Source organism: Taudactylus pleione, unplaced genomic scaffold (assembly GCF_031769625.1).
Source record: "Taudactylus pleione unplaced genomic scaffold, aTauple2 ptg000052l, whole genome shotgun sequence".
NCBI classification, from domain to species: Eukaryota; Metazoa; Chordata; class Amphibia; order Anura; family Myobatrachidae; genus Taudactylus; species Taudactylus pleione.
In genome coordinates this window covers 503017-522015 of record NW_028284454.1, presented here as the reverse complement: position 1 = coordinate 522015, position 18999 = coordinate 503017, and the positions used below count along the sequence as shown (strand labels likewise).

Genomic DNA, 18999 nt, shown 5'->3' with positions numbered 1-18999 from the left:
AAATATCAGCTAGTACGTAAGCTTAGTGTTATGTTGTTACTGTATAAATATCAGCTAGTAAGTAAGCTTAGTGTTATGTTACTGTATAATACAGGCTAGTAAGTAAGCTTAGTGTTATGTTACTGTATAAATATCAGCTAGTAAGTAAGCTTAGTGTTATGTTGTTACTGTATAAATATCAGCTAGTAAGTAAGCTTAGTGTTATGTTACTGTATAATACAGGCTAGTAAGTAAGCTTAGTGTTATGTTACTGTATAAATATCAGCTAGTAAGTAAGCTTAGTGTTATGTTGTTACTGTATAAATATCAGCTAGTACGTAAGCTTAGTGTTATGTTACTGTATAATACAGGCTAGTAAGTAAGCTTAGTGTTATGTTGTTACTGTATAAATATCAGCTAGTAAGTAAGCTTAGTGTTATGTTACTGTATAATACAGGCTAGTAAGTAAGCTTAGTGTTATGTTACTGTATAAATATCAGCTAGTAAGTAAGCTTAGTGTTATGTTGTTACTGTATAAATATCAGCTAGTAAGTAAGCTTAGTGTTATGTTACTGTATAATACAGGCTAGTAAGTAAGCTTAGTGTTATGTTACTGTATAAATATCAGCTAGTAAGTAAGCTTAGTGTTATGTTGTTACTGTATAAATATCAGCTAGTACGTAAGCTTAGTGTTATGTTACTGTATAAATATCAGCTAGTACGTAAGCTTAGTGTTATGTTGTTACTGTATAAATATCAGCTAGTAAGTAAGCTTAGTGTTATGTTACTGTATAAATATCAGCTAGTAAGTAAGCTTAGTGTTATGTTACTGTATAAATATCAGCTAGTACGTAAGCTTAGTGTTATGTTACTGTATAAATATCAGCTAGTACGTAAGCTTAGTGTTATGTTACTGTATAAATATCAGCTAGTACGTAAGCTTAGTGTTATGTTACTGTATAAATATCAGCTAGTATGTAAGCTTAGTGTTATGTTACTGTATAAATATCAGCTAGTACGTAAGCTTAGTGTTATGGTACTGTATAAATATCAGCTAGTACGTAAGCTTAGTGTTATGTTGTTACTGTATAAATATCAGCTAGTAAGTAAGCTTAGTGTTATGTTGTTACTGTATAAATATCAGCTAGTAAGTAAGCTTAGTGTTATGTTGTTACTGTATAAATATCAGCTAGTAAGTAAGCTTAGTGTTATGTTACTGTATAAATATCAGCTAGTAAGTAAGCTTAGTGTTATGTTACTGTATAAATATCAGCTAGTACGTAAGCTTAGTGTTATGTTGTTACTGTATAAATATCAGCTAGTACGTAAGCTTAGTGTTATGTTGTTACTGTATAAATATCAGCTAGTAAGTAAGCATAGTGTTATGTTGTTACTGTATAAATATCGGCTAGTACGTAAGCTTAGTGTTATGTTACTGTATAAATATGGGCTAGTACGTAAGCTTAGTGTTATGTTATTGTATAAATATGGGCTAGTACGTAAGCTTAATGTTATGTTACTGTATAAATATGGGCTAGTAACTAAGCATAGTGTTATGTTACTGTATAAATATGGGCTAGTAAGTAAGCTTAGGTTACTGTATAAATATCAGCTAGTACTTAAGCTTAGTGTTATGTTACTGTACAAATATGGGCTAGTAAGTAAGCTTAGTGTTAGGTTACTGTATAAATATGGGCTAGTACGTAAGCGTAGTGTTATGTTACTGTATAAATATGGGCTAATAAGTAAGCGTAGTATATCCCCTGGATGTGATACAGTTATATATCCCCTGGATGTGATACAGTTATATATCCCCTGGATGTGACACAGTTATATATCCCCTTGATGTGACACAGTTATATATCCCCTGGATGTGACACAGTTATTTCTCCCCTGGATGTGACACAGTTATATATCCCCTGGATAGTGTTATGTTACTATATAAATATGGGCTAGTAACTAAGCTTAGTGTTATGTTACTGTAGAAATATGGTCTAGTAAGTAAGCTTAGTGTTAGGTTACTGTACAAATATGGGCTAGTAAGTAAGCTTAGTGTTGTTACTGTAGAAATATGGGCTAGTAAGTAAGCTTAGGGTTAGGTTACTGTATAAATATCAGCTAGTACTTAAGCTTAGTGTTAGGTTACTGTATAAATATGGGCTAGTAAGTAAGCTTAGTGTTGTTACTGTATAAATATGGGCTAGTATGTAAGCTTAGTGTTAGGTTACTGTATAAATATGGGCTAGTACGTAAGCTTAGTGTAATGTTATGTTGGAACTCTCTCCCTCTCCCTATCAGACTCTCCACCTCTCTACAATCCTTCAAACGGGCTCTCAAGACCCACTACTTCATCATAGCCTTCCAGCTCTCATCCTAACCTGCTGCAACATGCTCCTTCCTCCCCATCTACCCCATCAGTGTCATCCCTGTTTGTCTGCCTCTCCCCTTTAGAATGTAAGCTCTTAAAAGCAGGGCCCTCTACCCTCTTGTGCTTCTCCTTACTTTACTGTCATCTACTTCTTACTCCCCACTAGGGCTCATAACACTTGTTTGCTTTCCTTTGTTGCTTATCTGGGTGTTTTGGTTGCTAATGTAGCAATGTATATTATCCTTGCTCAGTATTGTATTGTAAGTCACTAGTCAACCTATTTGTTTATGTACTCTGTAAGGTGCTGCGGAAAACTTGTGGCACCAAAAAAATAAATGATAATAATATTAATGGTACTGTATAAATATGGGCTAGTAAGTATGCTAAGTGTAATGTTGTATATATACAGGCTAGTAAGTAAGCTTAGTGTTATGTTGTTACTGTATAATACAGGCTAGTAAGTAAGCTTAGTGTTATGTTGTTACTGTATAATACAGGCTAGTAAGTAAGCTTAGTGTTATGTTGTTACTGTATAATACAGGCTAGTAAGTAAGCTTAAAGGGGCCTATCCATTAGACAACTTTTTAAACGATCTGTCCAAAACCAGGAGGTTTTGGACGCATCGTTCAGAAAGTTGTCTAATGGATAGTCGGCAAGGACCAGCGATGTGCGTGCACGCTGGGTCCTTGCCGACCCCGACTATCTGCCGAACATGCTGGCCAACCTGACGACGCTCATCAGGTTTCACATGTTCCCAGATAGGGAGGTCAGTCTCCTGCACTGAATGACGCTCAGTGAACGCCATTCAGTGTGGGCACCGCACCCGGCAACCTGAAGGACTGAACTCTAGACATTCGGTTTTTCAGGTCACGTAATGGATAAGCCCCTTAAGTGTTATGTTGTCACTGGATGAATACAGTCTAGAAAGTAAGCTTAGTGTTGTGTTGTCTCTGTATAAATACAGCTAGTATAGTCAAATAAAGGGGCAACATAAATATTGCATACAGGGAATCTATAACTGTGTCACATCCAGGGGATATATAACTGTGTCACATCCAGGGGATATATAACTGTGTCACATCCAGGGGATATATAACTGTGTCACATCCAGGGGATATATAACTGTGTCACATCCAGGGGATAAATAACTGTGTCACATCCAGGGGATAAATAACTGTGTCACATCCAGGGGATATATAACTGTGTCACATCCAGGGGATATATAACTGTGTCACATCCAGGGGATATATAACTGTGTCACATCCAGGGGATATATAACTGTGTCACATCCAGGGGATATATAACTGTGTCACATCCAGGGGATATATAACTGTCACATCCAGGGGATATATAACTGTATCACATCCAGGGGAAATATAACTGTGTCACACCCAGGGGATATATAACTGTGTCACACCCAGGGGATATATAACTGTGTCACACCCAGGCGATATATAACTGTGTCACACCCAGGGGATATATAACTGTATCACACCCAGGGGATATATAACTGTATCACACCCAGGGGATATATAACTGTGTCACACCCAGGGGATATATAACTGTGTTACATCCAGGGGATATATAACTGTGTCACACCCAGGGGATATATAACTGTGTCACATCCAGGGAATATATAACTGTGTCACTTCCCGGGAATATATAACTGTGTCACACCCAGGGGAGAAATAACTGTGTCACACTCAGGGGATAAATAACTGTGTCACACCCAGGGGATAAATAACTGTGTCACACCCAGGGGATATATAACTGTGTCACACCCAGGGGATATATAACTGTGTCACACCCAGGGGATATATAACTGTGTCACACCCAGGGGATATATAACTGTATCACATCCAGGGGCTATACAGTATAAATGTGTCATATCCAGGGAATATATAACTGTGTCACATCCAGGGGAAAAATAACTGTGTCACATCCAGGGGATATATAACTGTGTCGCATCCAGGGGATATATAACTGTGTCACACCCAGGGGATATATAACTGTGTCACACCCAGGGGATATATAACTGTGTCACATCAAGGGGATATATAACTGTGTCACACCCAGGGGAGAAATAACTGTGTGACACCCAGGGGAGAAATAACTGTGTCATACCCAGGGGATATATAACTGTGTCACATCCAGATGATATATAACTGTGTCACACCCAGGGGATATATAACTGTGTCACACCCAGGGGATATATAACTGTGTCACATCAAGAGGATATATAACTGTGTCACACCCAGGGGAGAAATAACTGTGTCACACCCAGGAGAGAAATAACTGTGTCACACCCAGGAGATATATAACTGTGTCACATCCAGGGGATATATAACTGTGTCACACCCAGGGGAGAAATAACTGTGTCACACCCAGGGGATATATAACTGTGTCACATCCAGGGGATAAATAACTGTGTCACATCCAGGGGATAAATAACTGTGTCACATCCAGGGGATATATAACTGTGTCACATCCAGGGGATATATAACTGTGTCACATCCAGGGGATATATAACTGTGTCACACCCAGGCGATATATAACTGTGTCACACCCAGGCGATATATAACTGTATCACACCCAGGGGATATATAACTGTATCACACCCAGGGGATATATAACTGTGTCACACCCAGGGGATATATAACTGTGTTACATCCAGGGGATATATAACTGTGTCACACCCAGGGGATATATAACTGTGTCACATCCAGGGAATATATAACTGTGTCACTTCCCGGGAATATATAACTGTGTCACACCCAGGGGAGAAATAACTGTGTCACACTCAGGGGATATATAACTGTGTCACATCCAGGAGATATATAACTGTGTCACATCCAGATGATATATAACTGTGTCACACCCAGGGGATATATAACTGTGTCACACCCAGGGGATATATAACTGTGTCACATCAAGAGGATATGTAACTGTGTCACACCCAGGGGAGAAATAACTGTGTCACACCCAGGAGAGAAATAACTGTGTCACACCCAGGAGATATATAACTGTGTCACATCCAGGGGATATATAACTGTGTCACACCCAGGGGAGAAATAACTGTGTCACACCCAGGGGATATATAACTGTGTCACATCCAGGGGATAAATAACTGTGTCACATCCAGGGGATAAATAACTGTGTCACATCCAGGGGATATATAACTGTGTCACATCCAGGGGATATATAACTGTGTCACATCCAGGGGATATATAACTGTGTCACATCCAGGGGATATATAACTGTGTCACATCCTGGGGAGAAATAACTGTGTCACATCCAGGGGATATATAACTGTCACATCCAGGGGATATATAACTGTATCACATCCAGGGGAAATATAACTGTATCACATCCAGGGGAAATATAACTGTGTCACACCCAGGGGATATATAACTGTGTCACACCCAGGGGATATATAACTGTGTCACACCCAGGCGATATATAACTGTGTCACACCCAGGCGATATATAACTGTATCACACCCAGGGGATATATAACTGTATCACACCCAGGGGATATATAACTGTGTCACACCCAGGGGATATATAACTGTGTTACATCCAGGGGATATATAACTGTGTCACACCCAGGGGATATATAACTGTGTTACATCCAGGGGATATATAACTGTGTCACATCCAGGGAATATATAACTGTGTCACTTCCCGGGAATATATAACTGTGTCACACCCAGGGGAGAAATAACTGTGTCACACTCAGGGGATATATAACTGTGTCACATCAAGGGGATAAATAACTGTGTCACACCCAGGGGATATATAACTGTGTCACACCCAGGGGATATATAACTGTGTCACACCCAGGGGATATATAACTGTGTCACACCCAGGGGATATATAACTGTATCACATCCAGGGGCTATACAGTATAAATGTGTCATATCCAGGGAATATATAACTGTGTCACATCCAGGGGAAAAATAACTTTGTCACATCCAGGGGATATATAACTGTGTCGCATCCAGGGGATATATAACTGTGTCACACCCAGGGGATATATAACTGTGTCACACCCAGGGGATATATAACTGTGTCACATCAAGGGGATATATAACTGTGTCACACCCAGGGGAGAAATAACTGTGTGACACCCAGGGGAGAAATAACTGTGTCATACCCAGGGGATATATAATTGTGTCACATCCAGATGATATATAACTGTGTCACACCCAGGGGATATATAACTGTGTCACACCCAGGGGATATATAACTGTGTCACATCAAGAGGATATATAACTGTGTCACACCCAGGGGAGAAATAACTGTGTCACACCCAGGAGAGAAATAACTGTGTCACACCCAGGAGATATATAACTGTGTCACATCCAGGGGATATATAACTGTGTCACACCCAGGGGAGAAATAACTGTGTCACACCCAGGGGATATATAACTGTGTCACACCCAGGGGATATATAACTGTGTCACACCCAGGGGATATATAACTGTGTCACATCCAGGGGCGAAATAAATGTGTCACATCCAGGAGATATATAACAGTGTCACACCCAGGGGATATATAACTGTCACATCCAGGGGATATATAACTGTGTCACACCCAGGGGATATATAACTGTATCACATCCAGGGGCTATACAGTATAAATGTGTCATATCCAGGGAATATATAACTGTGTCACATCCAGGGGAAAAATAACTTTGTCACATCCTGGGGATATATAACTGTGTCACACTCAGGGGATATATAACTGTGTCACGCCCAGGGGAGAAATAACTGTGCCACACCCAGGGGATATATAACTTTGTCACACCCACGGGATATATAACTGTCACATCCAGGGGATATATAACTGTGTCACACCCAGGGGATATATAACTGTGTCACATCCAGGGGATATATAACTGTGTCACACCCAGGGGATATATAACTGTCACACCCAGGAGATATATAACAGTGTCACACCCAGGGGATATATAACTGTGTCACACCCAGGGGATATATAACTGTGTCACACCCAGGGGATATATAACTGTCACATCCAGGGGATATATAACTGTGTCACACCCAGGGGATATATAACTGTGTCACATCCAGGGAATATATAACTGTGTCACACCCAGGGGAGAAATAACTGTGTCACACTCAGGGGATATATAACTGTGTCACATCAAGGGGATAAATAACTGTGTCACAACCAGGGGATATATAACTGTGTCACACCCAGGGGATATATAACTGTGTCACACCCAGGGGATATATAACTGTGTCACACCCAGGGGATATATAACTGTGTCACACCCAGGGGATATATAACTGTGTCACATCCAGGGGAGAAATAACTGTGTCACATCCAGGGGAGAAATAACTGTGTCACATCCAGGGGATATATAACTGTGTCACACCCTGGGGATATATAACTGTGTCACAACCATGGGATATATAACTGTGTCACACCCAGTTGATATATAACTGTGTCACACCCAGGGGATATATAACTGTGTCACACCAAGGGGATATATAACTGTGTCACACCCAGGGGATATATAGCTGTGTCACATCCAGGGGATATATAACTGTGTCACATCCAGGGGATATATAACTGTGTCACATCCAGGGGATATATAACTGTGTCACATCCAGGGGATATATAACTGTGTCACACCCAGGGGACATATAACTGTGTCACACCCAGGGGATATATAACTGTGTCACACCCAGGGGATATATAACTGTATCACACCCAGGGGAAATATAACTGTGTCACATCCAGGGGATATATAACTGTGTCACACCCAGGGGATATATAACTGTGTCACACCCAGGGGATATATAACTGTGTCACATCCAGGGGATATATAACTGTGTCACATCCAGGGGATATATAACTGTGTCACATCCAGGGGAGAAATAACTGTGTCACACTCATGGGATATATAACTGTGTCACATCAAGGGGATAAATAACTGTGTCACAACCAGGGGATATATAACTGTGTCACATCCAGGGGATATATAACTGTGTCACATCCAGGAGATATATAACAGTGTCACACCCAGGGGATATATAACTGTCACATCCAGGGGATATATAACTGTGTCACACCCAGGGGATATATAACTGTATCACATCCAGGGGCTATACAGTATAAATGTGTCATATCCAGGGAATATATAACTTTGTCACATCCTGGGGATATATAACTGTGTCACACTCAGGGGATATATAACTGTGTCACGCCCAGGGGAGAAATAACTGTGCCACACCCAGGGGATATATAACTTTGTCACACCCAGGGGATATATAACTGTCACATTCAGGGGATATATAACTGTGTCACACCCAGGGGATATATAACTGTGTCACATCCAGGGGATATATAACTGTGTCACACCCAGGGGATATATAACTGTGTCACACCCAGGAGATATATAACAGTGTCACACCCAGGGGATATATAACTGTGTCACACCCAGGGGATATATAACTGTGTCACATCCAGGGGATATATAACTGTGTCACATCCAGGGAATATATAACTGTGTCACATCCAGGGAATATATAACTGTGTCACACCCAGGGGAGAAATAACTGTGTCACACTCAGGGGATATATAACTGTGTCACATCAAGGGGATAAATAACTGTGTCACAACCAGGGGATATATAACTGTGTCACACCCAGGGGATATATAACTGTGTCACACCCAGGGGATATATAACTGTGTCACACCCAGGGGATATATAACTGTGTCACACCCAGGGGATATATAACTGTGTCACATCCAGGGGAGAAATAACTGTGTCACATCCAGGGGAGAAATAACTGTGTCACACCCTGGGGATATATAACTGTGTCACAACCATGGGATATATAACTGTGTCACACCCAGGGGATATATAACTGTGTCACACCCAGGGGATATATAACTGTGTCACACCCAGGGGATATATAACTGTGTCACACCCAGGGGATATATAGCTGTGTCACATCCAGGGGATATATAACTGTGTCACATCCAGGGGATATATAACTGTGTCACATCCAGGGGATATATAACTGTGTCACATCCAGGGGATATATAACTGTCACATCCAGGGGATATATAACTGTGTCACACCAAGGGGACATATAACTGTGTCACACCCAGGGGATATATAACTGTGTCACACCCAGGGGATATATAACTGTATCACATCCAGGGGATATATAACTGTGTCACATCCAGGGGATATATAACTGTGTCACACCCAGGGGATATATAACTGTGTCACATCCAGGGGATATATAACTGTGTCACATCCAGGGGAGAAATAACTGTGTCACACTCAGGGGATATATAACTGTGTCACATCAAGGGGATAAATAACTGTGTCACAACCAGGGGATATATAACTGTGTCACATCCAGGAGATATATAACTGTGTCACAACCAGGGGATATCATTGTTACATACAATACATAAGACTCACATTAATGAGATTACTGCAGTACGTATAACTACAATACATATAAATGTGTCACATTCAGGGGTTATATAACTATGTCACATCCAGGGGAGAAATAACTGTGTCACACCCAGCGGAGAAATAACTGTGTCACACCCAGGGGAGAAATAACTGTGTCACACCCAGGGGAGAAATAACTGTGTCACACCCAGTAGAGAAATAGCTGTGTCACACCCAGGGGATATATAACTGTGTCACACCCAGGGGATATATAACTGTGTCACACCCAGGGGATATATAACTGTGTCACACCCAGGGGATATATAACTGTGTCACATCCAGGGGATATATAACTGTGTCACATCCAGGGGATATATAACTGTGTCACACTCAGGGGATATATAACTGTATCACACCCAGGGGATATATAACTGTGTCACACTCAGGGGATATATAACTGTGTCACATCCAGGGGATATATAACTGTATCACATCCAGGGGATATATAACTGTGTCACATCCAGGGGATATATAACTGTGTCACACCCAGGGGATATATAACTGTGTCACACCCAGGGGATATATAACTGTGTCACACCCAGGGGATATATAACTGTGTCACACCCAGGGGATATATAACTGTGTCACATCCAGGGGATATATAACTGTGTCACATCCAGGGAATATATAACTGTGCCACACCCAGGGGAGACATAACTGTGCCACACCCAGGGGATATATAACTGTGTCACACCCAGGGGATATATAACTGTGTCACACCCAGTGGATATATAACTGTGTCACACCCAGGGGATATATAACTGTGTCACACACAGGGGATATAACTGTGTCACACACAGGGGATATATAACTGTGTCACACACAGGGGATATATAACTGTGTCACATCCAGGGAATATATAACTGTGTCACACCCAGGGAATATATAACTGTGTCACACCCAGGGGATATATAACTGTGTCACACCCAGGGAATATATAACTGTCACATCCAGGGGATATATAACTGTGTCACACCCAGGGGATATATAACTGTGTCACACCCAGGGGAGAAATAACTGTGTCACACCCAGGGGATATATAACTGTCACATCCAGGGGATATATAACTGTGTCACACCCAGGGGATATATAACTGTATCACATCCAGGGGCTATACAGTATAAATGTGTCATATCCAGGGAATATATAACTGTGTCACATCCAGGGGAAAAATAACTTTGTCACATCCAGGGGATATATAACTGTGTCGCATCCAGGGGATATATAACTGTGTCACACCCAGGGGATATATAACTGTGTCACACCCAGGGGATATATAACTGTGTCACATCAAGGGGATATATAACTGTGTCACACCCAGGGGAGAAATAACTGTGTGACACCCAGGGGAGAAATAACTGTGTCATACCCAGGGGATATATAACTGTGTCACATCCAGGGGATATATAACTGTGTCACACCCAGGGGATATATATAACTGTGTCACACCCAGGGGATATATAACTGTGTCACATCAAGAGGATATATAACTGTGTCACACCCAGGGGAGAAATAACTGTGTCACACCCAGGAGATATATAACTATGTCACATCCAGGGGATATATAACTGTGTCACACCCAGGGGAGAAATAACTGTGTCACACCCAGGGGATATATAACTGTGTCACACCCAGGGGATATATAACTGTGTCACATCCAGGGGCGAAATAACTGTGTCACATCCAGGAGATATATAACAGTGTCACACCCAGGGGATATATAACTGTCACATCCAGGGGATATATAACTGTGTCACACCCAGGGGATATATAACTGTATCACATCCAGGGGCTATACAGTATAAATGTGTCATATCCAGGGAATATATAACTGTGTCACATCCAGGGGAAAAATAACTTTGTCACATCCAGGGGATATATAACTGTGTCACACTCAGGGGATATATAACTGTGTCACGCCCAGGGGAGAAATAACTGTGCCACACCCAGGGGATATATAACTTTGTCACACCCAGGGGATATATAACTGTCACATCCAGGGGATATATAACTGTGTCACACCCAGGGGATATATAACTGTGTCACATCCAGGGGATATATAACTGTGTCACACCCAGGGGATATATAACTGTGTCACACCCAGGAGATATATAACAGTGTCACACCCAGGGGATATATAACTGTGTCACACCCAGGGGATATATAACTGTGTCACACTCAGGGGATATATAACTGTGTCACGCCCAGGGGAGAAATAACTGTGCCACACCCAGGGGATATATAACTGTGCCACACCCAGGGGATATATAACTGTGTCACACCCAGGAGATATATAACAGTGTCACACCCAGGGGATATATAACTGTGTCACACCCAGGGGATATATAACTGTGTCACATCCAGGGGATATATAACTGTGTCACACCCAGGGGATATATAACTGTGTCACATCCAGGGGATATATAACTGTGTCACACCCAGGGGATATATAACTGTGTCACACCCAGGGGATATATAACTGTGTCACATCCAGGAGATATATAACTGTATCACATCCAGGGGATATATAACTGTGTCACATCCAGGGGATATAATTGTTACATACAATACATAAAACTCACATTAATGAGATTACTGCAGTACATATAACTACAATACATATAACTAGGTCACAGATGAGACATAACAGTGCCACATGCAGGGGACATGTAACTAGGTCATAGACTGGAGACCTACATAGAGGGCAGAATAAGAAACACACAGGAGATATAACTGTCTTACATACAGGACGTATAACGGTGTTGCACAAAGGAGATATAATTTCAGATGCGTACACATACATCTTACACCTTCTAGTTGCGCCATGCCGTGGTGTGACTCTGTAGCGCCGAGCGTCTTTTTGGACGGGAAGCAGCTGTGAAGGACATTGCAGAGACGGCTCCTTTTCACCTCAGCTGTCTCCACACCGAAGCAATGTTGAATTGCCCTTGTGGCTTAGTTCCTACTGCTGCTACTCACAGTGAGTTGGAAACCAAATTATCGGGGGTCGTCCAGCCCCCAATAATTAGCATAATGAATTGACCCCATAGTGTGGTCTCTCTGGTAACAAATTCTCCCCATACAGTATGTGTGAGCCAAAGTCAATAGATTGCAATGTACATCTGGCTGATTAGTTCACCTGTATACCTGCCTCACACACCTGTATACCTGCCTCACACATCTGTATACCTGCCTCACACACCTGTATACCTGTCTCACACACCTGTATACCTTCCTCACACATCTGTATACCTTCCTCACACACCTGTATACCTGCCTCACACACCTGTATACCTTCCTCACACACCTGTATACCTTCCTCACACACCTGTATACCTGCCTCACACGCCTGTATTCCTGCCTCACACGCCTGTATACCTTCCTCACAAGCCTGTATACCTGCCTCACACGCCTGTATACCGGCCTCACACGCCTGTATACCTGCCTCACACGCCTGTATACCTGCCTCACACGCCTGTATACCTTCCTCACACGCCTGTCTACCTACCTCACACGCCTGTCTACCTGCCTCACACGCCTGTATACCTGCCTCACACACCTGTATACCTGCCTCACATGCCTGTATACCTTCCTCACACGCCTGTATACCTGCCTCACACGCCTGTATACCTGCCTCACACGCCTGTATACCTGCATCACACGCCTGTATACCTGCATCACACGCCTGTATACCTGCATCACACGCCTGTATACCTGCATCACACGCCTGTATACCTGCCTCACACGCCTGTATACTTGCCTCACACGCCTGTATACCTGCCTCACACGCCTGTATTCCTGCCTCACACGCCTGTATACCTTCCTCACACGCCTGTATACCTTCCTCACACGCCTGTATACCTGCCTCACATGCCTGTATACCTGCCTCACACGCCTGTATACCTGCCTCACACGCCTGTATACCTGCCTCACACTCCTGTATACCTGCCTCACACTCCTGTATACCTTCCTCACACGCCTGTATACCTGCCTCACACGCCTGTATACCTGCCTCACACGCCTGTATACCTGCCTCACACTCCTGTATACCTTCCTCACACGCCTGTATACCTTCCTCACACGCCTGTATACCCGCCTCACACGCCTGTATACCCGCCTCACACGCCTGTATTCCTGCCTCACACGCCTGTATACCTGCCTCACACGCCTGTATACCTGCCTCACACACCTGTATACCTGCCTCACACACCTGTATACCCACCTCACACACCTGTATACCCACCTCACACACCTGTGCGCCAGTGGAGGTAATTGGTAGATAAGTAACACTGGATTCTGATCTGTCTGGGCCAAGGATAAAGCACCAGGCCGCCAACCATATAGATTTATACACAAATGCTTAGCTGAACATTTATAGAATACAGAGTGAATATTATCTACACATATACAAGATGTTACCGACAGGACATTATACTTCTACCTTTGGCCATTGTTAGTAGCTGATACTGGTCTTGGCGAACCTTCTGCTCTTTGGTTTCTCCAAGAATAAATTTGCATTGTTCGGAGGGTATATTAGGATTCGTTTGCATGTCCGGTTTCGGTTGCTCCTTTGGTAGAAACCAAAATGGAAGAGTGGCAAGTAGACTTAATGCACCGGCTACCAGGTAACCGAGCCACCAGGCACCTACCCACTGATCATCTTCCGGAGTAATTGTTACCCTGTCTGGAGAGAAACATGGCGGACACATGTATCAAAGAGCAAACGGCAGTTGTAAGAGAGCTCACATCCCGTTATTGCTACATTGTGACACAGCGCGACCCCTGATTCCTGCGTTACTCTGTCCTATGACCCCCTAGGGATAACATCCTTCTATAGCTGCCAGGACGCCCAAAGCATTGGTTAATCAAAGGAAATCTATACACAAAGAGAAAACAGAAGAGAGTTGTCTCTTTATGGGGCACTTTTATTTCGGTATAAGAAAATGTGCATTTTGAGCAGCAAAATATTTAAAACCTTTTTATGCAAAACATAAATTTGTGAAGACAATAAAATAAAAAAGTGATTAAACCAAAAGGTCCCATTGTGTGATTTATTGATTATCCTTATTCTGTTCTTCTATCGTCTATTTTACAGATCTATTCTGGTATATTCCCAAAAATAAAGTAACATTCAGTGTCCACTTAATAGCTTGTGTTTGTAATTCATTCCATGTATACAGTAGGTCAAATATTTCAGTACTCCATATATTCTAAGTATCGTCACTTTATGTATTGACCTACTATGGTCGCATATTATATAATGTCTGATTCCTCCTAGAGCATGTGTCCCAATATAACTATTCCGCCACACTGGGGATAAAGCCAATTTATGGGAGTCATGCAATAGTACATAGGATCATTTATTGGAGAGGAATTATTACCGGATAATTGGCCTCTACTTAGTCCACTAGTGTATGGACATTAATGATGATATGAGGTCCAGTATTATTCCTCTCCATGTAATAGTACCTACAGTTCCCTATTATTATATTTGGGAGAGAGAAGTTATCGGGTAATAACCCTCTTTAGTCCATTAGCATACAGTATGGACAAACTAATATAAAATTGAGATCCAATATATCTCTTCCTCTTCACGATTGTAATGTCATATAAATATTCCCGTACTATAATCAGATATTAGAATATTGCGTAGACGTCACCGTAAGGTGATTACTAGGACACTGGTGTTACTAGAGATAAATCGTGTATCAGGCTCCAGATACAGTATCATGTATATAGAGTGCTGTACTGTAAGTGATTATATTATTGACACCTTAGTTTTTTTGATACATCGAAAATGAAACAATAGTTCCCCTATAGGATGCCATTATTCTATCTATACCATGTAGCATACCATTGTATTATGGTTCACAAGCAGGTTCTCTGGCTCTGTTTAAAATTGACCCATGAATAATGAGTATACTGTATATTACGCCTTTTATTCTAAGCAGATATTCAGTAGTCAGTTTTTCATGTATTACATTTCATGCTTCTTCCATAGCAGGGAGCGTAGGGAACACACTGTAACTACTTTGTTTCAAAATGTTCAACCCACAGTCAGATATTCATCAGTTTAATCCTGTGATCTGTTACAACTGTATCTCAGATTATAGTTATCTACCTCGATCTTTACTGTAACTAGGCCCTCGGTGTGCCGGTATGTACTGTACATTGCAGGTTTGCACTCGCCTGTAATGTAAACTTAGTAACTAATGTAATTATTTCTTCATTGAATATTGGCTGCACGCCACGTCTGTGTCACTAACACGTTTACAGCGTCCGTACAGAATGAAATACGACATCTTCATTCATTAGCGCTCTGTCCACATTAGCTGGATAACGTTAATATTAGACTGCCATATTGATTCATACAACACGAATAGGATATTAACTGATTGTATATGATTCTGTCACACAGCGGGACTAACGGCAGACGCGCGTTTCGCTGATATAGAGCTTTCTCAAGGGTAACCCGATTGTCGCGTCCTCCTCCTACCTTTTATTACATGCTATAGCCAATCCATGCGGGTTATGTGAGTCACATGGTTCCTCTAGTAATTCACATTCATAATCCCAATTACCGGCCGTTATCTGCCGTCACCATTCTATATTTGAATCTGCCCTATCCAGGCTACTTATACGGGCATAAAAAAATCACACTACCTTCATGTGTTACCGTGCCGCTATCAGTACAACAGGGGCACAGTACAATAGAGTAGAATTCATTTGGGCGTATACATGTGTAGAGTTCAACCAATCAGGACACCGTATGTGGGTTTTTACACGCTAAGTCCGTATTTATTATTTTATTTCTGAATAAATAATGTTACAGATATGAAGACTAGTGCGGCTTAATAAAAGGAAGCAGGTACTACTAGTGTCAGCCATACAGTATGATGTACTGATCAGTGACATCAAAATGGAATTAGCAATAATAAATATTAGAAATCCTGATTAGGCCTCGATTACAGTCACAAAACCGAAAGAATGAATTCCCGGCGTGGTTCTAATTACCTAAATCCACAGCGCCAATGTCCACGAATAATGAGGCACAGAGAGATCCCAAAAGAAATCCAAATATCGGCCCAATAACAGCGGCGGTTTGGACACAAGCTGAAACATATAATATATATATATTGGATAATACAGTGTAATATAATATCTCCCAAAAATTATTTTGTAAAATGTTTGGCCATAACTTCTGTTCTGCCAATACATACCCACAATCCATCTGGCTCTTACACTGTTACACTAATCCATGGACCACAGTACACCTGGCCATAACCCCTGATCCACCCAGCTATACCCACAATCCAACAGTCTAGGCTCCTGACACTCAAATCCCTCCCAACGATACCCCTTGTTATACCCATTCGTGCCCATAATCCACCTGGCTATAGCCTTGATCCATTAAGCCATACCCATAATCCATGTGTCATCCCACTGTTCTACCAATCCATGGACCACACTGCACCTGGCATAACCCCGATGCAGCCAGCCACGCCTACATTCTCCCTGGTTATACGTCTGATCCATCACTCCGCCTCTCACACCAAGACCACACCCCCAATCCATAAACCACGCCTACATTCTCCATGGTTATACGTCTGATCCGTCCCTCCACCTCTGCTCTGTACCAAGACCACACCCCCAATCCATAAACCACGACTACACTCTCCCTGGTTATACGTCTGATCCGTCCCTCCACCTCTGCTCTATACCAAGACCACACCCCCAATCCATAAACCACGCCTACACTCTCCCTGGTTATACGTCTGATCCATCCCTCCACCTCTGCTCTGTACCAAGACAGACCACACCCCCAATCCATAAACCACGCCTACACTCTCCCTGGTTATACGTCTGATCCATCCCTCCGGCTCTCACACCAAGACCACACCCCCAATACATAAACCACGCCTACATTCTCCCTGGTTATACGTCTGATCCGTCCCTCCACTTCTGCTCTGCACCGAGACCACGCCCCAATCCATAAACCATGCCTACACTCTCCCTGGTTATACGTCTGATCCGTCCCTCCGCCTCTGCTCTGTACCAAGACCACACCCCTAATCCATAAACCACACCTCCATACTGCCTGGTTATATGTCTGATCTGTCCCTACACCCATAAACCATGCCGGACTGGAAGTGCAGTAATGTGACCATATAAATACACATGGGGGTGTATTTACTAACGATTGTGCTTTTCTCTGCTGCAATAATAGCAATAGACAAAAATATGGAGGGTGTTTCCTCTGTGTAACAGGCTGGAGTGCATAGGGTGCCTTCTGCCGCAATGCCACTTACCTTTCTAAGGGGCCTATTTATCATGACATACTGTAATTATCACAAGTGATAATTTATGTTTTAAACTCACTGCGAGTTTAAAATATGTTTTGAAGGCATTCATCATGCCTCATTCATCATGCCTCATTCATCATGCCTCAATCATCATGCCTCACTAACAAAAGTATCACTTCCCAAAAGCTGCTCTTGTTGCAGAGTCAGCTTTTTGGAAAGTTATACTATTCCCCAGCAGCTGAGCTTTCCGCAAGGATTTCCTCACTGTGTCTGTCCCCCCCCTCACTCGCTATTCCCCCGCTGTCCTGTCTTTCACCTATCACCCCCCCCCACCCCCCCCGCAGCCTCCAGTGTCTGATCCGAAAAGTTAGTGATGGTAGAGTCCTCCTTTTACCGTCGGTGACGAAATCAAATCTTTTTCAACACCGTGAGCTTCCTATTCCTATCAAAAAGTTCTTCTTCCCCCTGAAGAAACGGCCTCAAGATAGGGTGGTGAAACTCATTAAGGGACTCTTCCGGGTGCACCCCGCATTTGGCACTCCACTATCAGAAGTCCCAAGCAGCAGCAAGTGGCCCTGTGAACAACGCTCAGCCACTATTTGTAGCAGTATGTAAGCATGCGGATTCTCTGTCCAGGGAGACCCAGCTGTATGGTAGTCTTAGGAGCCCTAATTACACTCACTGGCGGCCGCCAGCACTTCATAGGACCCCACAGCCATGAGATACGCACAGGAGCACGAGATTCCATCTCCTGATTGGCATCAGTGACCACAGCAGCGGCTTCCCACTGGGCTGCAGGCATGTATGGCACCCGCAGTGTTAGAGGCTCCTCAAGCCGGTAAGTTT

At 42.6% G+C, this 18999-nt stretch overlaps 1 protein-coding gene across 1 annotated transcript in view; it reads right to left on the bottom strand.

The window, feature by feature from the left end:
- The window catches only part of LOC148535422 (solute carrier organic anion transporter family member 1C1-like), a 162652-nt gene that overhangs the window by 33442 nt on the left and 110211 nt on the right, over nt 1–18999 (bottom strand). The window contains exons 6-7 of the mRNA XM_088462659.1: nt 16865–16963; nt 14292–14534 (exon numbers count right to left, since the gene is read on the bottom strand). Of these exons, the coding sequence (XP_088318785.1) occupies nt 14292–14534; nt 16865–16963 (342 nt within the window). The remainder of the gene's footprint in view (nt 1–14291; nt 14535–16864; nt 16964–18999) is intronic.